Raw genomic sequence first — 19,505 nt, 5'->3', positions numbered from 1 at the left:
CCCAATGCATACAAAAACAATATTGAGGGTTAAAAATTTTAAATAAAAGGAAAACAAACAAAACTGTGAAACATAATATAACCAAAATCGTAACAATTATTTTTAAAAGTCTCCATAATCTGCTGACTGAAGTGGTTAGTAATCTTTAGGTAAAATTATATAACTGGGCTGTTTAACTGATTTCATTTATTAGTGTGGCAATATGTTTCTTCACATAAGGCTTTGAGAATTTTTATTATTCAATTCAGATACTTACATTTTCATCTTAAGAGAAATGTAAATTTAGATATGGAAAACCATGCATATGGTCATTACCAATTAAAGCCATGGACACTAAATAAACCAATCTACAATGCATTATGTTAAACATAAAAAGTACAGGGGCTTCCCTGGTGGCGCAGTGATTGAAAGTCTGCCTGCCGATGCAGGGGATGCGGGTTCGTGCCCCGGTCCGGGAGGATCCCACATGCCGTGGAGCGGCTGGGCCTGTGAGCCATGGCTGCTGAGCCTGCGCGTCCGGAGCCTGTGCTCCGCAACGGGAGAGGCCACAGCAGTGAGAGGCCCGCATACCGCAAAAAAGAAAAAAAATCATAGAAAGTATATTTATTAATCCTTTAAAATTACCACTGAACCTATAATGTAGATCTAGGAGCTATCCTCAAAGAAGCAAAACTATAAAATTTATGAATTTATTCCAAGGAAAAACTTATACAGATTTCCATCCTCATTCTCTGACACCCCACAATCCTAAAAGACATTCTAAGTGCAGTGTCCCCACTGCACTTGACTGGAGGATAGTACTTTTCCTGAAATTCACATAATTAGGAGAATATATTGATCCTATTAAAACATTCTGGTGAGACAGTTTTTCAAAATTAGAAGTTTGAAACCAGAGAAAAGATATTTCACAGAACAAAAATCATGCTATTTTTACCTGAAATTTGTCCTTGATGGCATAAACTGCCCTAAGAAGATTCTCATTATATTTTATTGACAAAGTAACTAAAAAAAAAATTACCAGCAACACTAATTAAAGTCATGGGAACAGTAAAAGAATAATTTAATAGTTTCCAGACATGAAAACTAGTAACTTCTCTTAAGTTAGAAATATTATAATACACATATATTTCTTACTGAAAACTCCATATTAAGTGGTACCTCAGAGCCCTAGAGAAAATTTTAGAATTGCTACTTCCTGAGATAGTAATTAGTTCCATAACAAGGCTAAAAGCATTTTTCTTTATCGTGAAATGTGTCAGTAATAATGTGCAAATTAATAAAAAATGAACTCACAAGTTATAAATATACAAACGTCACTGTCAATCATCTACTTAAAATTTGACATCAGGCCAAGTTTGAAAATCCAGTATCAAGCTCTACCATTTAAAACACCTTGAACTAATTTTTAATCAGAAATATTATTTATACACTAACCACTTTCACATTGGACACATTAAAAATGGATGTCGGTAGGGAAATCCAAAGTTCATTCATGATCATCAAAACTGACAAATGAAATAATTAGAAAATAAGCAGCCAGGTTAAAAAGTAACAATTTTATCACTCCTCAACCTATAAATCAAAGTATTTTAAGCTGATAAATTCTTTTACAGGGAATCCATGGTACAGTGAAGCAAAGGGAAAACCTGAGAACTAACTGCAACTTTCAATGTATTCCTGAACTGACGGTCAATATTCAAATGAAGGACTGTAAACACAACACAGAACCTAATAATTAGCAGACCACTAATCTATTATGTACAAGGGGGAAAATCAGTAAAATTTAAAAATAAAAACAAAAGATAAGGCTACAAATTTCAGGGGACAGCCCTCAACAAGCAAGTTACTAAGATGGAGTTTTTAAAAGGTTAGAAAGAGAAAACAGAAAGGCTATTGATTAAAAATGACCAGTTATCAAATAAAAAATGGCTAAGTACAAAAGAACAGACTTCCAAGCACAATATATGAAGAACCCAAAGCAGAACACTTCTCATATTGATGAAAAACATTGTTACAGAAAGTTCAGAAAAATGCTAAGTACCATAAACACAACTGCACCTAAAACATCATAATAAAACTGCTAAAATGCTACAAAGAGAAAATCCAGAGGCAGCAAAGAAAATGACATCATATTAAAAGGTAAAATGATCTCATAAACAAGACTCTCATAAAACATGAAATCTAGTAATCAGTGGAATAATATGTTCAAAATTCTCGTAAGAAAATGAACGCTAAGTGAGAACTCTATGTAAAGTGAAAGTATACTTCAAAGATAATGATGAAAGAAAGACACTTCTAAAAAAAAGGCACCAGGGCTTCCCTGGTGGCGCAGTGGCTGAGAGTCCGCCTGCCGATGCAGAGGACATGGGTTCGTGCCCTGGTCCGGGAAGATCCCACATGCCACGGAGCGGCTGGGCCCGTGAGCCATGGCTGCTGAGCCTGCGCGTCCGGAGCCTGTGCTCCGCAACGGGAGAGGCCACAACAGTGAGAGGCCCACGTACCACAAAAGAAAAAAAAATAAAAAAATAAAAAATAAAAAAAAAAACAAAAAAAAGGCACCAGAAAGCACAGAGTTAAAGGAACATTAAAAAAATATGAACAGAGGGCTTCCCTGGTGGCGCAGTGGTTGAGAGTCCGCCTGCCGATGCAGGGGACATGGGTTCAAGCCCCGGTCTGGGAAGATCCCACATGCTGCGGAGGGGCTGGGCCCGTGAGCCATGGCTGCTGAGCCTGCGCGTCCGGAGCCTGTGCTCCGCAACGGGAGAGGCCACAACAGTGAGCAGCCTGAGTACAGCAAAAAAAAAAAAAAAACTAACAAAAAATTCAGCTGAAAGCAAATGACATTACATAATATCTCAGGAACACAAAAAAGGAACAGCAGAAGAAATTTTAAAATGTTGATAGATGTAAAAGACTGTGTGTGTGTATATTATTTTAAATTATTTTTCTTTTAAACATACAAATGTTAACGCAATCAAAACACTGCATTATTAGCTTTATACACATTTAGTAATACACATGGCAATAAAATCATAAAGAAGGCAGACAAAATGAAAGCTGCTATTCTATATTTAAATAATCCAAAGATATACCAACAAATATTTGCCAAACACAAAAAAGGCAGTAAGTATGGAAGAGAAGATCAGAAAACAGATGCGACATAGCTAGAAAACAAAGAACAAAGGAGGCAGTAGAAATTAAGACAACGTTAACAACAACATTCAACATAAATAGACTGAACATTCTCCCTGCCAATGAGCAAAGACTGTCAGACTGGTTAAAAACATCAATATCTCACTATATGCAGTATGCAAGAGACATTTAACTTCAAAGATATAAAAATGCTGAAAGTAAAGGAATGACAAATGATATTTAGTGCAAACAGTAACCAATGAAAGTTGGTGTTAATAATACCAAAGAACACATTACTTTTCAAGTTCACATGACAGTCTAGGAGAAAAAACAACTCTTACTAAAATTATAAGAATTAAAATCATACAAAATACATTCCCTGAACAAAATGGATCAAAAATAATAAAATCTCAGAAATAATGAAATTCTGATTAATAAACAGAATTCTAAATACCCCAAATTAGGAAATTACAACAGTAACTACAAAATACCTTAAGGAAATGATTTGAACATAAATCAAGAATATAACTGTATTCATAATCACATAACAACATGGCTGACAAATTAAAAGAGAACTAAGTAAATGGAAAGCTACTATGTTCATGGCTCAGAAAAATTAATAATTTGACTTATAAATACAACACAATCCCTACTAAATGCCAGTAGGCACTTTTGGTACAAACCAACATGCTGAGCCAAAAAATTATATGAAGGTATCAAAAAGACAGCAAAATCAAATCAACTTTTAAAATAACTAAAATGTTAGAGCTATATCATCCAAATTCCAAAACATAAAGTTACAGTGATAAAGACAATATAGGATTATTAAGAAAAATAATATTGATTAGCAGAACAAAACAGTTAAAACATTTAAAAACTTGGTAAGTTAGTTTCTGACTAAGTTGGCAAGGTGAAAAGAATAAAAGTTTTTCATAAATTATGCTGAAATAACTGGATATTCACAGACAAAATATACAAATACTAACTCAAAAAAAAAATAGAAGTGTGAAATAGAGCTGTAAATATTCTGTAACAGGATACAGCAGAAAAATTTTCAAACCTTGGTTTTGGCAAGGATTTCTTATATGTAATAATAAAAACATTAAATTTTAAAACCTTTGAAAAAAAGATCTTCAGTAAAATTAAATATTTCCATTTTAAAAGACATTACTAACAAAGTGAAAATACAACTTAAACAGAAAGATATATTTGCAAAACCTATGTCTCTTGCAAAACCTATGTCTCAAACAAAACTTGCACTCAAAACATAATGAAATTTACATCATCATCATTTTTCAAAAAGGCCTAAATACAAAAACTGCAAATAAGCACATGGAAATATTAGTTACTAGAAATATATAAATTAAACTTTATCAAGAACCATTATACAGCTAGAATAAAAAACTATCAATATCAGGTGTTGACAAGTATATGGAATAAGTGTGGCCTCATACATTTGCTATTAGGAATGAAAATGGTTCAGTCACTTGGATATGAGTTCAGAAAATCCTTAAACAGTTTAAACATTTTATCATCTAACTCAGGGACTCCACTCATACAGACTCCAAGATATAGAAATGAAAACATATTCACAGAAAGATTTTTATACCAATGTTCATATCAGCACTGCTGATAATTTTTATGACTGAAAGCAGAAAAGACAAATACTAAGTTAATAAATAGATAAAAAAATAAAATATATTCATGCAATGCAATAATAAAGCGCCACATACACGAAAAGGTAGGATTCTGTTCATTTTGATCCCCATAAAAGTAAATGTTAAAGACATAAAGCAAATTTTTGGTTCCCAAGGACAGGGACTGAAGAAGGAATTGATTGCAACTTATGAAGAAACTTTTTTAAACAGCATTACAGCAACAGACATACAACAATAACATTTACCAAATATATTTTGTTGTGTGTCTATTATTTGAATAGGTTTATTAAAGTGTACATAAACTGTACCTCAACAGACTATTAGAGAAAAATAAACACATATCATTCATCCATTCAAAGCTCTCATACATTTTTCCCCCTCACAAAAACTGAAACTCAGTATCTTTATAAACATGGATATAAGTAAAAAAGGTCTACCTAACCGTTCTTACTCAAAACTCATAAAGCTATTTATCCATCCCTAGGTCACAATACTCAGCCATACTGGCCATCTTGAATATGAAAACACAAACTCATAAAATTTGTGAGATGCACTCAAACCAGTTGCTGGCGGGAAATTTACAGAAATCAATACATATGACAGAAAAAGAAAATAATCATTTAAGTTTCCACTATAAAACAAAATTAAATCCAAAATAGCAGCAAATTAAATCCATTGTAAGAGCATAAGAAGTGTTAAGAATTAAAAATAAAGTCAATAAAACTGAAAATAGAAGAGGGCAAATGGCAAAAGCAAGAATAAGTACAAACCTGCAGCTTGTGCAACAAAAACCACATTCACAGAAAGGCAGACAAAATGAAAAGGCAGAAAACTATGCACCATATGAAGGAATGAGATAAAACCCCAGAAAAACAATTACATGAAGTGGAGATAGGCAACCTTACAGAAAAACAATTTAGAATAATGATAGTGAAGATGATCCAGGACCTCAGGAAAAGAATGGAGGCAAAGGTTAAGAACATGAAAGAAATGTTTAACAAAGACCTAAAAGAATTAAACAACTAACAAACAGAGATGAACAATAGAGTAACTGCAATGAAAAATACACTAGAAGGAATCAACAGCAGATTAACTGAGGCATAAGAACGGATAAGTGACCTTGAAGACAGAATGGTGGAAAACTCACTGCCGCCAAACAGAATAAAGAAAAAAAAAAGAAAAGAAATGAAGACAGCCTAAGAGACCTCTGGGACAACAATAAATGCACCAACATTCGCATTATAGGGGTCCCAAGGCAGAAGAGACACAGAAAGGGCCTGAGAAAATATTTGAAGAGATTATAGACGAAAACTTCCCTAACATGGGATAGGAAATGCCCACCCAAGACCAGGAAGTGCACAGAGTCCGAGGCAGGATAAACCCAAGAAGAAACACACCAAGACGAACAGTAATCAAACTGACAGAAATTAAAGACAAAATTATTAAAAGCAACAAGACAAAACTAACAAATAACATACAAGGGAACTCTCATAGGTTAACAGCTGATTTCTCAGCAAAAACTCTACAAGCTGGAAGAGAGTGGCACAATGTATTTAAAGTGATGAAAGGAAAGGACCTACAACAAAGATCACTCTACCCAGCAAGGATCTCTTTCAGATTTGACAGAGAAATCAAATGATTTACAGACAAGAGAAAGCTAAGAGAATTCAGCACCCCCAAAGAGCGCTACCACAAATGCTAAAAAAACTTCTCTAAGTGCGAAACACAAGAGGAGAAAAGGACCTACAAAAACAAACCCAAAACAATTAAGAAAATGATAATAGGAAAATACATATTGATAGTTACCTTATATGTGAGTGGATTAAATCTCCTAACGAAAAGACACAGGCTCGCTGAATGGATACAAAAACAAGACACAAATATATGCTGTCGTCAAGAGATCCACTTCAGTCCTAGGTACACATACAGACTGAAAGTGAGGGGATGGAAAAAAAGCTATTCCATGCAAATGGAAATCAAAAGAAACCTGGAGAAGCAATACTCGTATCAGACGAAATAGACTTTCAAATAAAGAATGTTACAGGAGACAAATAAGGACACTACATAATGATCAAGGGAACACTCCAAGAAGATGATATAACAATTATAGATATACATGCACCCAACATAGGAGCACCTCAATACATAAGGCAAATGCTAACAGCTTTAAAAGAGGAAATTGACAGTAACACAATAATAGTGGGGGAGTTTAACACCGCACTTTCATCAACGGACATAACATCCAAAATGAAAATAAATAAGGAAACAGAAGCTTTAAATGACACAATAGGTCAGACAGATTTAACTGATATTTATAGGACATTCCATCCAAAAACAGCAGATTACACTTTCTTCTAAAGTGCATGTGGAACATTCTCCAGGATAGATCACATCTTGGGTCACAAATCAAGCCTCAGTAAATTTTTAAAAACTGAAATCACATCAGGCATCTTTTCTGACCACAACACTATGAGATTAGAAATAAATTACAGGGAAAAAACGTAAAAAACACAAACACATGGAGGCTAAATAATATGTTACTAAATAACCAACATAACGCTAAAGAAAACAAAGAGGAAATCAAAAATTACCTAGAGGGCTTCCCTGGTGGTGCAGTAGTTGAGAATACACCTGCCAATGCAGGGGACACAGGTTCAAGCCCTGGTCCAGGAAGATTCCACATGCCGCGGAGCACCTAAGCCCGTGCCCCACAACTATTGAGCCTGTGCTCTAGAGCCTGTGAGCCACAATTACTGAGCCCACATGCTGCAACTACTGAAGCCCGTGTGCCTAGAGCCCGTGCTATGCAGCAACAGAAGCCACCACAATGAGAAGCCCACACACCGCCAAAAAGAGTAGCCCCTGCTCTCCACAACAAAGAATGGCCACACACAGGAATGAAGACAAAACACAGCCAAAAATAAATAAAGTAAATAAATTAAAAAAAAACAACCTAGAGACAAATGACAACAAAGACATGACCATCCAAAATGTATGGGATGCAACAAATGCAGGTCTAAGAGGCAATTTTATAGCAATATAATACTACCTCAAGAAACTAAAAGAATCTCAAATAAACAATCAACCTTAACGCTAAAGGAACTAGAGAAAGAAGAATGAACAAAACCCAAAGTTTGTAGAAGGAAAAAAATCCTAAAGATCACAGCAGAAATAAATGAAATAGAAACAAAACAACAGCAGAGAAAAGTAAAACTAAAAGCTGGTTCTTTGAGAAGATAAACAAAATTGATAATAAACCTTTAGCCAGACTCATCAAGAAAAAGAGAGAGAGGACTCAAATCAATATAATTAGAAGTGAAAAATAGAAGTTACAATGGACACCACAGAAATACAAAGCATCAAAAGAGACTACTAAGGGAGGAACACTCCCAAATTCCTTCTACGAGGCCACCATCACCTTGATACCAAAACCAGACAAGGATGTCACAAAGAAAGAAAACTACAGGCCAATATCACTGATGAACAGATGCAAAAATCCTCAACAAAATACCAGCAAACAGAACGCAACAGCACATTAAAAGGATCAAGTGGGGTTTATTACAGGAATGCAAGGATTCTCCAATATACGCAAATCTATCAATGTGATAAACCATATTAACAAATTGAAGGAGAAAAACCATATGATCATCTCAATAGATGCAGAGAAAGCTTTCGACAAAATTCAACACCCATTTATGATAAAAACCCTGCAGAAAGTAGGCACAGAGGGAACTTTCCTCAACATAATAAAGGCCATGGGAGGGAGGGAGATGCAAGAGGGAAGAGATATAGGAACATATGTATATGTATAACTGATTCACTTTCTTATAAAGCAGAAACTCACACAGCATTTTAAAGCAATTATATCCCAATAAAGATGTTAAAAAAAAAAAGAGACTACTATAAGCAACTCTATGCCAGTCAAATGGACAAACTGTAGAAATGCGCAGATTGTTAGAAAGGTATAACCTTCCAAGATAGAACCAGGAAGAAATAGAAAATATGAACACGACAATCACAAGCAATGAAATTGAAACTGTGATTAAGTCTTCCAACAAACAAAAGTCCAGGACCAGATGGCTTCACACATGAATTCTATCCAACATTTAAAGAAGAGCTAACAACACCGATCCTTCTCAAGCTCTTCCAAAAAACTGCATAGGAAGGAACACTCCCAAACTCATTCTGCAAAGCCACCATCACCCTGACCAAAACCAGACAAACATACTACAAAAAAAAAAAAAAAATTATAGACCAATATCACTGATGAATATAGCTGCAAAAATCCTCAACAAAATACTAATAAACTGAATCCAGCAACACATTAAAAGGATCATACACCATGATCAAGTGGGATATACCCCAGAGATGCAAGGATTCTTCCATATATGCAAATCAATCAATGTGATACACATTGATATTAACAAACGGAAGAATAAAAACCAAATGATCAGCCCAATAGATGCAGAAAAAGCTTTTGCCAAAATTCAATACCAATTTATGATAAAAACTCTCCAGAAAGTGGGCATAGAGGGAACCTACCTCAACACATAAAGGCCATATACGACAAACCCACAGCAAACATCATTCTCAATGGTGAAAAACTGAAAGCACTTCCTCTAAGATGAGGAACAAGATAAAGATGTCCACTCTCATCACTATTATTTAACATAGTTTTGGAAGTCCTGGCCATGGCAATCAGAGAAGAAAAAAATAAATAAAAGGAATATAAATTGGAAAAGACTAAGTAAAACTATCCCTGTTTGCAGATGACATTATACTATACATAGAGTATCCTAAAGATGCCAGCAAAAAACTACTAGAGTTCAACAATGAATTTGGTAAAGTTGCAGTATACAAAATTAATGTACAGAATTCTCTTGCATTCTTATACAGTAACAATGAAAGATCAGACCCAGAAATTGAGGAAACAATCCCATTCACCACTGCAACAAAAAGAATAAAATACCTGGGAATAAACCTACCTAAGGAGGCAAAAGACCTGTGCTCAGAAAACTATAAGACACTGATGAAAGAAATCAAAGATGACAGAAACAGATGGAGAAATATACCATGTTCTTGGATTGGAATAATTAATATTGTGAACATAACTATACTATCCAAAGCAATCTACAGATTCAATGCAATCCCTATAAAATGAACAATGGTAAATTTTTTTTTTTTTTGGCAGTACGCGGGGCTCTCACTGCCGTGACCTCTCCCATTGTGGACCACAGGCTCCAGACGCGCAGGCTCAGCGGCCATGGCTCACAGGCCTAGCTGCTCCACAGCATGTGGGATCTTCCAGGACCAGGGCACGAACCTGTGTCCCCTGCATCGGCAGGCAGACTCTCAACCACTGCGCCACCAGGGAAGCCCAACAATGGCAATTTTTACAGAACTAGAACAACAAATCTTAAAATTTGTATGGAGACACAAAAGACCCCTAATAGCCAAAGCAATCTGGAGGGAAAAAAGCAGAGCTGGAGGAATCAAACTCCCTAACTTCAAACTATACTACAAAGCTACAGTAATCAAGACAATATGGTACTGGCACAAAAACAGAAATATGTATCGATGGAACCCAGATATGCACCTACACACCTATGGTCAAGTAAACTATCACAAGGAAGGCAAGGATATACAATGGAGAAATGACAGTCTCTTCAATAAGTGGTGCTGGGAAAATTGGACAGCTACATGTTAAAGAATGAAATTAGAACAATCCCTAACATCATACACAGAAATAAACTCAAAATGGGTTAAAGACCTAAATGTAAGACCAGACACTATAAGACTCTTAGAGGAAAATATAGAAAGAACACTCTATGACATAAATCACAGCAAGTTCTTTTTTGATCCACCAAACAGAGTAATGGAAATAAAAACAAAAATAAACAAATGGGATCTAATGAAACTTAAAAGTTTTGCACAGCAAAGGAAACTATAAACAAGACGAAAAGACAACCTTCAGAACAGGAGAAAATATTTGCAAACGAATCAACGGACAAAGGATTCATCTCCAGAATATATAAACAGCTCATGCAGCTCAATATTAAAAAAACAAACAACCCAATCAAAAAATGGGCAGAAGACCTAAATAGACATTTCTCCAAAGAAGACATACAGATGGCCAAGAGGCACATGAAAAGATGCTCAACATCACTAATTATTAGAGAAATGCAAATCAAAATTACAAGATATAACCTCACGCCAGTTAGAATGCACATCATAAGAAAATCTACAAACAACAAATGCTGGAGAGCGTGGGGAGAAAAGGGAACACTCTTGCACTGTTGGTGGGAATGTAAATGAACATAGCCACTTTGGAGAACAGTAAGGAGGTTCCTTAAAAAACTAAAAATAGAATTACCATGTGACCCAGCAATTCCACTACTGGGCATATACCCAGAGAAAACCATAATTTAAAAAGACACATGCACCCCAATGTTCACTGCAGCACTGTTTACAATAGCCAGGTCATGGTAGCAACCTAAATATGCATCCACAGACAAATGGATAAAGAAGAGGTGGTACGTATATACAATGGAATATTAGCCATAAAAAGGAATGAAATTGGGTCATTTGTAGAGATGTGGATGCATCTAGAGACTGTGATATGAAGTGAAGTAAGTCAGAAAGAGAAAAACAAATATCGTATATTAACGCATGTATGTGGAACCTTGAAAAATGGTACAGGCGAACCAGTTTGCAGGGCAGAAGTTGAGACACAGATGTAGGAAAAAAACGTATGGACACCAAGGGGGGAAAGTAGCGGGAGGTTGTGGTGGTGGGATGAACTGGGAGATTGGGACTGACACATATACACTGATGCGTATAAAGTGGATGACTAATAAGAACCTACTGTATAAAAAATTAAATTAAATTTTAAAAAAAGATGTGGCACATATACACAATGGAATATTTCTCAGTCATAAAAAGCAATGAAATTGAGTTATTTGTAGTGAGGTGGATAGACCCTGAGTCTGTCATACAGAGTGAAACACATCAGAACAAGAAAAATAAATATAGTATATTGACGCATATATGTGGAACCTAGAAAAATGGTATACAGATCAACTGGTTTGCAGGGCAGAAATAGAGACACACATGTAGAGAACAAACATATGGACACCAAGTGGGGAAAGTGGCAGGGGGCTGGGGGTTGGTGGTGTGATAAATTGGGAGATTGGGATTGACATATACACACTAATATATATATAATAGGTAACTAATAAGAGCCGGCTGTATAAAAAAATGAAATTCAAAAAAAAATTGAAAACAGAAACTCAAAAGAGAAAAATCAATAAAACCAAAAGTTTGAAGAAAATTAAGCCCCTCAGGACAAAAATTACTAATAAGAGAAATAAAAGGCACAACATCATTACAAATCGAATGGTCACTAAAGGAAAATAAAGGAATACTATGAATAACTCTATACATAACAGATCTGATAACCTAGATGAAATGGACCAATTCCTTAAAAGACACAATCTACCACAAATAGCACTGGGAGAAAGAGGGAATCTGAGTAAACCTGTAACTATTTAACCTGAATAACAATATCTTTCCAGAAAAAGCACAACCTTGCCCAGATGAGTTCACTGATGAGCTCCACCAAAACTTTAGGAAGAAATTATGCCAGTGCTCTACAATCTATTCCAGAAAATAGAAGCAGAGGCAGTATTTCAATTATACTATGAGGCCAGGAAAACGATTACCCTAATAGCAAAACATTATAAGAATTACCAAAAACATTACAAGAAAACTATAGACCAATATAACCTCAACAAAAATCCCCAGCAAGTATCAATAAATCATACCCAACTATGTAGAAAAAGATTTATACACGATGTCAACCTGGGATTTATCCACTGTATGCAAAGTTTATTCAACATTAGAAAATCAATTGTTACAGTACATACACAAACTAAAAAAGAAAAATCACATAATCAAGATAATAGATGCAGCAGAAGAAGTGACAAAAATTGAACACTTGTGCATGATAAAATTACTGTCACAGGGCTTCCCTGGTGGCGCAGTGGTTGAGAGTCCGCCTGCCGATGCAGGGAACACAGGTTCGTGCCCCAGACCGGGAAGATCCCACATGCCACGGAACGGCTAGGCCCGTGAGCCATGGCCGCTGAGCCTGCACATCCGGAGCCTGTGCTCTGCAATGGGAGAGGCCACACAGTGAGAGGCCCGCGTACCGCAAAAAATAAATAAATAAATTAATTAATTTAAAAAAAAATTACTGTCACGGAGCTAGGAATAGAGAGGAACTTCCTCCACTTGATAAGAATATTTACAAGAAACCTATAGCTAACACCATATGTAGAGGTGAGAAACTCAAAGCATTCCCCAATAGGATCACAAAGCAAGAAAAGATGCTCCCTCTCACCAGTCCTTCAGCAGCACACTCAAAGTCAAATGACATGACAAAACAAGAAAATGATGTAAAACGCATACAGATTAAAAAGGAAGAAAAGAAACTCTCTTTGTTGAAAGGTGACATAATTGCCCATGCAGTAATTAGAAAAATGAAGAAAAATAATAAGGTTAATAAGAAATATACCAAGGTTGCAAGACACATAGTTAATACACAAAAGTTAATCACTTTCCAATACCAGTAATTAACAAGTGGAATTTCAAATTAAAATCATAGTACCAATCTATATTAGCAATTGCCCCAAAATGAAATACCTAAGGAAAAATTAAATGAAATACATGCAAGACCTATGTGAAAAAAGTACAAAGCTTTGATGAAAAAAATAAATAAGTAAATAAAAGAACTAAATAATTGGAGAGAGTTTCCATGTTCATCAATAGGAAACTCAATATTAAGGTATCAGTTCTTACAAACTCAGTTTATAGATTCAATGCACGCAAATTAAAATTCCACCATTATTTTTATAAATGTTAATAAAGTGATTCTCGAGTTTATATGAAGACACAAAAGACCAAAATATTCAACACATTGTTGAAGAAGAACAAATTTGGAGGACTGACACAACTTTATTTCATGATTTAGTATAAAGCTAAACTAATCATGGGAGAATGGTATTGGCAAAAAAAAAAAAAAAAAAGACAAATGATCAATGGAAAAAAACATACACCAGATAAATAAACCCACAGAAATACAGTCAACTGATCTTTGACAACAGAGCAGAGGCAACACAATGAATTAGAGATTGTCTTTTGAACAAGAGGTGCTAGAACAAATGAGAATCCACATTTGAAAAAATGAACCTTTGCACACATTTTACACCATTCACAAAAATTAACTCAAAGTGGGTCACAGACTTAAATGTAAAATGCAAAAGTATGAAACTACATAGGTAACATAAGGGAAAAGTCTAGATACCTTGGGCATGGCGGTAACTTTTTAGATATACTTCTAACATATGGTCATGAAAAAGAATTGATAAACTGGACATTATTAAAATTTAAAACTTCTACTCTATGAAAGACACTATCATAGAGTGAGAAGACAAATGGAGATAGGGAAACTATATTTACAAAAGACATATCTTATTAAAAACTGTTACCCAAAATACAGGGGGGAAAGCTATTAATACCTAATAGTTAAATGAACCACCCAATAATAAAATGGGTGAAAGAGGTAAACAAACAGCTCCCCAAGGCACATATACAGATGGCAAATAAGCATATGTAAAGATGCTTCAAAAATTATTAGCGGGGCTTCCCTGGTGGTGCAGTGGTTGAGAGTCCGCCTGCCGATGCAAGGGACACGGGTTCGTGCCCCGGTCCAGGGAGACCCCACATGCCGCGGAGCGGCTGGGCCCGTGAGCCACGGCTGCTGAGCCTGCGCGTCTGGAGCCTGTGCTCCGCAACGGGAGAGGCCACAACAGTGAGAGGCCCCTGTACCGCAAAAAAAAAAAAAATCATTAGCAATAGTTAATTTTAAAAATGAGATACCCCTACCTCTCTTTTAGTGTTACTAAAATCCAAAACACTAAGGCCATCAACTGAACGTGTCCCTAGAAATGTTGTGTTGAAATTCTGTCTTGACGGTATCTGGAGGCAGGCCTTTAGGGGTGATGAGCTTAAAAGTGCAGAGGCTTTACAAAAGGAATCTGTGTGCCTTATAAAACAAACCACTGAGGTTGATCCTTTGCTATCTGTGAGAAAACTGACTATGAAAAAGGTTGAGGGCCCTCAAAAGACATTATAATTTGCTGATGGCTTGATCTTGGACTTCTCAGACTCCAGAAGTATAAAAAATACATGTCTGTTGTTTATAAACCACCCAACCTATGGTACTTTGTATCTGCCTGAATTAAATAAGCAACTCTCAGTTGGTGGGAGAAGCTAGAGCAAAAAGAAGCCTCAGTCACTGTGAGAGGCAAATGAACATCAAAGTCCCTTTAGAACAGCAGTCCCCAAACTTTTTGACACTTTTTCCACAGGGGAGGAGAGAAGGATGATTCCTATGCATCACATGTACTGTGCACTTTCTTTGTATTATTACATTATAATATATAAAAAATAATTATACAACTCACTATAATGCAGAATCAGTGGGAGCCCTGAGCTTGTTTTCACTTGCCACTCACTGATAGGGGTTTGGTATGTCTGCAAACGATTTATTATGGTCTCTGTGCAGTCAAACCTCTCTGCTAATGATAATCTGCATTTGCAGGTGCTCCCCAGCACTAACATCACTGCCTCAGCTTTACCTCAGATTATCAGGCATTAATTCTCATAAAGATGTGAAATCTAGATCCTTCACATGCGCAGTTCACAGTAGGGTTCGCGCTCCTATGAGAATCTAATGCTGCCACTGATCTGACAGGAGGCAGAGCTCAGGTGGTAATGTAAGTGATGTGGAGCAGCTGTAAATACAGATGGAGCTTCGCTCACTTGCCCACTGCTCACCTCCTGCTATGCAGCCCGGTTCCTAACATGCCACGGACCAGTACCAGTCCTTGGCCCAGGGGTTGGGGACCCTGCTTTAGAAGACAGTTATCATTTTCTTACAGAAGTATAGATAGTAGTCTAACAATATGATCCAATAATCATGCTCCTCAGTTTTTGCCTAAATAAGCTGAAAAGTTAGGTCCACACAAATCTGCATGTGAATTTTTATAATAACTTTACACTATAACATTCTGGAGAAGGCAACTATATAGACAATAAGAGTATCTGTGGTTTCTACACATTTAAGGGAGGCAGGAGAAATAAAGAGATGGAGCACAGGATACATTTAGGACAGGGACTCTATTTTGTACTTCTGTGAAGGGGTTGCAAGTCATACACACCGGTGAAAACCTACACAATGTGCAACAGAGTGCATCAGAATGTAAATTATGGGGGTTAATTAACAATGAAGTATTAATATTGTCTTAGCACTTGTAATTAATGTACCACATTACTATGAGATGTTCAGGATAACGGAAACCATGGATTGGGAACTTTGGGGGACTTTTTGTATTTTTGGCTCAATTTCCTATAAACCACTTAAGAAGTGCTCTAAAATGTAGTCAATTAATAAATTTAAAGAAGAGGGTGTTTAAGAAATTCCTATCTCTGTATCAAAACTTTTAATAACTCCTATTTGCCCTTCACAAATTAAGCTGCATCCCTTGTGTTCCCTCTTCATAAACTACACTGTAGCCACATCTGTACTACCTTTCCGCTTTTAAGTTCTGTTTTCTGTGACTGTAACATCTTGGTTCTCACCTAAGCTACTTTCTCTGCATAATCAAGTCACATTTTATTGTAATTTATGGTTGGTGAAACCTTATTAGTCTTTTTACCACATTAAAATAAACACTTCACAACTGGCAGAGCACTTATTATATGCAGAAAATATTTCCAGTTATTAAATAACTGCAATTAAAAATCATGGTCATGATGCCTTAATTCATTAAGGAATAGGATTTTAAAAAATTATAAGACTGTGCTTTCTTCCTTCTTTGCCTTTATCTCCAATAACCTAATTTACGTATATTAATTTATACTGGATAAGGAAGTAACTCACGTGCACAGATGACCTGACAATGTAGTATTAATACTGTTAACAAAATTCTCAGATAATTGTGAATTATTTAAAATTAGGTTTTAAAGATAATATTTCTTATATTTTAATTTCTTCTCTTCAAAATGTATACAAGTTAAAGAAAAACCTACTATATAAGAACAAACAAAGCAGCTAATCTTTCTTTTACCTGAGTGGAGTTAGATAGCTGTTTTCTCCATGGCTCTTCTGTGCTGCTGGTCAGGTTTGTGCAGTTATGAGGTAGAGTGAGTGTGTTTTGCTGCAGATAAGGCACATTTCCATTACTCCCACTTCCTGTTATATAATTATTGCCTACCAAAATCGTGTCCGTACTCCCTAGCGCTTTTGATGTGCCGCAAGGAGTATCGCCTGCAGAAAAAGGTCCACTGGACAAAGGCTTTTCAAAACAAGCAGAGCGTACTTCAAGCTGAGAGACACTAGGTACTCTGGGTAGAACAGCAGTTTGTCCTGTTTGTCTCATCTTCAAAAACAAAAACGAAAACCTGTTTGTACGACGTTGAAATGTATAATCAATACATTCCTAACTTTATCATAAAAATTAATCTTGCTAGATTAAACATACATCTTAGAAATAAAATGCTATGTTCATATGGGTAAAGCACAACCTTTTTCACTATATGCTAAAGAAAGCTCTCATTAGTGGTATAAGGGTAAAAGAAAGCAATAAAAATTATAACTTAGTAATTTATAGGCCTTATTTCCCATCATAAACTAGGGGATTTCAAACAGCCATTCCATTACATTTATACCAAATCCCTGATAACAATCCTTAAAACATCTCCACCTCAGTATGAATATTTTGTTCATTATAAAAAAAGTAAGCCTACAGAACACACCGGAAATATGCAAAAAACCATAAAATACTAGCTGTTATTTTCTAAACTAATTTGTGGCTATTTAAAGAAAGTGAACTGTCCATTAGTGATATTTAAAGCTCCGATATATAAATTCTATTGACTACACATAGGAAGTAGAAATACGTATTAAACTCTAAAAATATATTGTATTCAAGAAAAATACTTAACATAATGATAAATATTGGAATGAAAATGGTATACATACTTGTTGCATTAAGACAAGTTGAGTTTCCAACTGTCCCAGAATCAGTTTCTGTGCTGGATTTAAACTCTCTCTATTTATGCGCAGCTGTTCCAAGTGCTGGAAAAATGAAAAAGTATTCAAAAATATAAATAAGTCACTATCAGGCAAAGTGTCACTGAAAAGATTACAAACACAGAACTTTTGAAGTGAAACACAGTGATTTCTAACCAAAAGTAATCAGTCCCAAAATGAAGTCCTTACAAAAAGCTAAGAAAAAGTAAAAACGCAAGAATTCATCCAAAGAAGGTAATTTTTATGTTTTGAGTTAAATACATGGACAGGAAATCACGATCTTCAAAGAGAAAGCTGTTTAACTGTAAGATGTGTTATAACAACAATGCTTAAGAGCAACATCGTTTATAAAATACTGGAAATGATATAAAAGTCCAACAATAGAAAACCAGTTGAATAATATGTGGCTTCCGAGGAATTTTAAAATGTAGTATTATGTAGCCATAAAAGAAAAAGGAAGTGATACAAAGACATGAAAAGGTCTCAAAGATACATCTTTGGAGAAAGTGAGCCAGGAGGGAAGACAAGGTCCTGATACTTACACATAGCATTCTACCTACATTTGAATAAAAGACAAAAGGCAATCTATGAGACCAGCATATTTTCTTGTACATGTACAATGTATCTCTAGTAACAAAACAAAAAAACAAAACAAACTTTTGATTATTTGGGAAATTAAGTGGATGGAGGCAGGAACTGGAAGGACTCTTTATACCTATGCACCCTATATTCTAATAATTCGGGTTTTTAAAAATTATTTATTTTTGGCCAAGTTGGGTCTTTGTTGCTGTGCATGGGCTTTCTCCAGTTGCGGTGAGCGGGGGCCACTCTTCGCTGTGGCGTGCAGGCTGCTCATTGCAGTGGCTTTTCTTGTTGGGGAGCATGGGCTCTAGGCATGCAGGCTTCAGTAGTTGTAGCATGCGGGTTCAGTAGTTGTGGCTCTTGGGCTCTAGGGCACAAGCTCAGTAGTTGTGGGGCATGGGCTTAGTTACCCTGTGTCATGTGGGATCCTCCTGGCCCAGGACTCAAACCCGTGTCTGCTGCACTGGCAGGCAGATTCTTAACCACTGTGCTACCAGGAAAGCCCTCTAATAATTCTTGAATTTCAAACATATGAATATATTACTTGTTTTAAAAAGGTAAAAAACAAAAATGAATTATGATCTCTATTCCCCTGGAAAATGTAGGTTCATTATACTTATGTACGTATTAATTTACGCCATGTTTGAATGGCTTACTGCCATTCAATTTTAAGAATACCCAGAAAAGCTTAAAGTTTACTACCTCGACGGCATTAAAACATGGTGTTAAAATCATCAAAAGAATATTTCATACCTGTAATTTCTGTGGTGTCAGACACCATGAATGAACTTGTTGCTGTACTGAAGTATGTGAAACAGTATGGTCACTATTCCAGTTCTCAGAACTATTCTGAGGAAAGTTTATTTGTAAAAATTAAAAAATACTTGGTTAAACTCATACACCAATAATTATGACTAGTGAGATACCAAATGACTAGGAATTGGAGTATTTACACATAAATAAAGCTTATCTTTTAA

The 19,505-nt window shown here is 35.7% G+C and overlaps 1 protein-coding gene across 6 annotated transcripts in view; it reads right to left on the bottom strand.

The window, feature by feature from the left end:
* LOC112396007 (lysine-specific demethylase 6A-like) overlaps positions 1-19,505 on the bottom strand; it is a 164,745-nt gene that overhangs the window by 43,381 nt on the left and 101,859 nt on the right. For 5 of the 6 annotated variants that reach the window (XR_003002486.1, XM_024739482.1, XM_024739493.1 and 2 more), the window contains 3 exons: positions 19,282-19,377; positions 17,896-17,991; positions 16,982-17,293 (listed from right to left, as the gene is read on the bottom strand). Coding sequence is in view for 5 of the 6 variants with exons in the window: in XM_024739482.1 (XP_024595250.1) it covers positions 16,982-17,293; positions 17,896-17,991; positions 19,282-19,377 (504 nt within the window). In the remaining variant the exon portion in view is untranslated. The remainder of the gene's footprint in view (positions 1-16,981; positions 17,294-17,895; positions 17,992-19,281; positions 19,378-19,505) is intronic. The other variant, XM_024739489.1, reaches the window with a different exon arrangement.

This window comes from Neophocaena asiaeorientalis, unplaced genomic scaffold, assembly GCF_003031525.2.
Source record: "Neophocaena asiaeorientalis asiaeorientalis breed wild unplaced genomic scaffold, Neophocaena_asiaeorientalis_V1.1 scaffold855, whole genome shotgun sequence".
NCBI lineage: Eukaryota > Metazoa > Chordata > Mammalia > Artiodactyla > Phocoenidae > Neophocaena > Neophocaena asiaeorientalis.
This window is presented reverse-complemented; position numbering and strand designations above follow the sequence as displayed.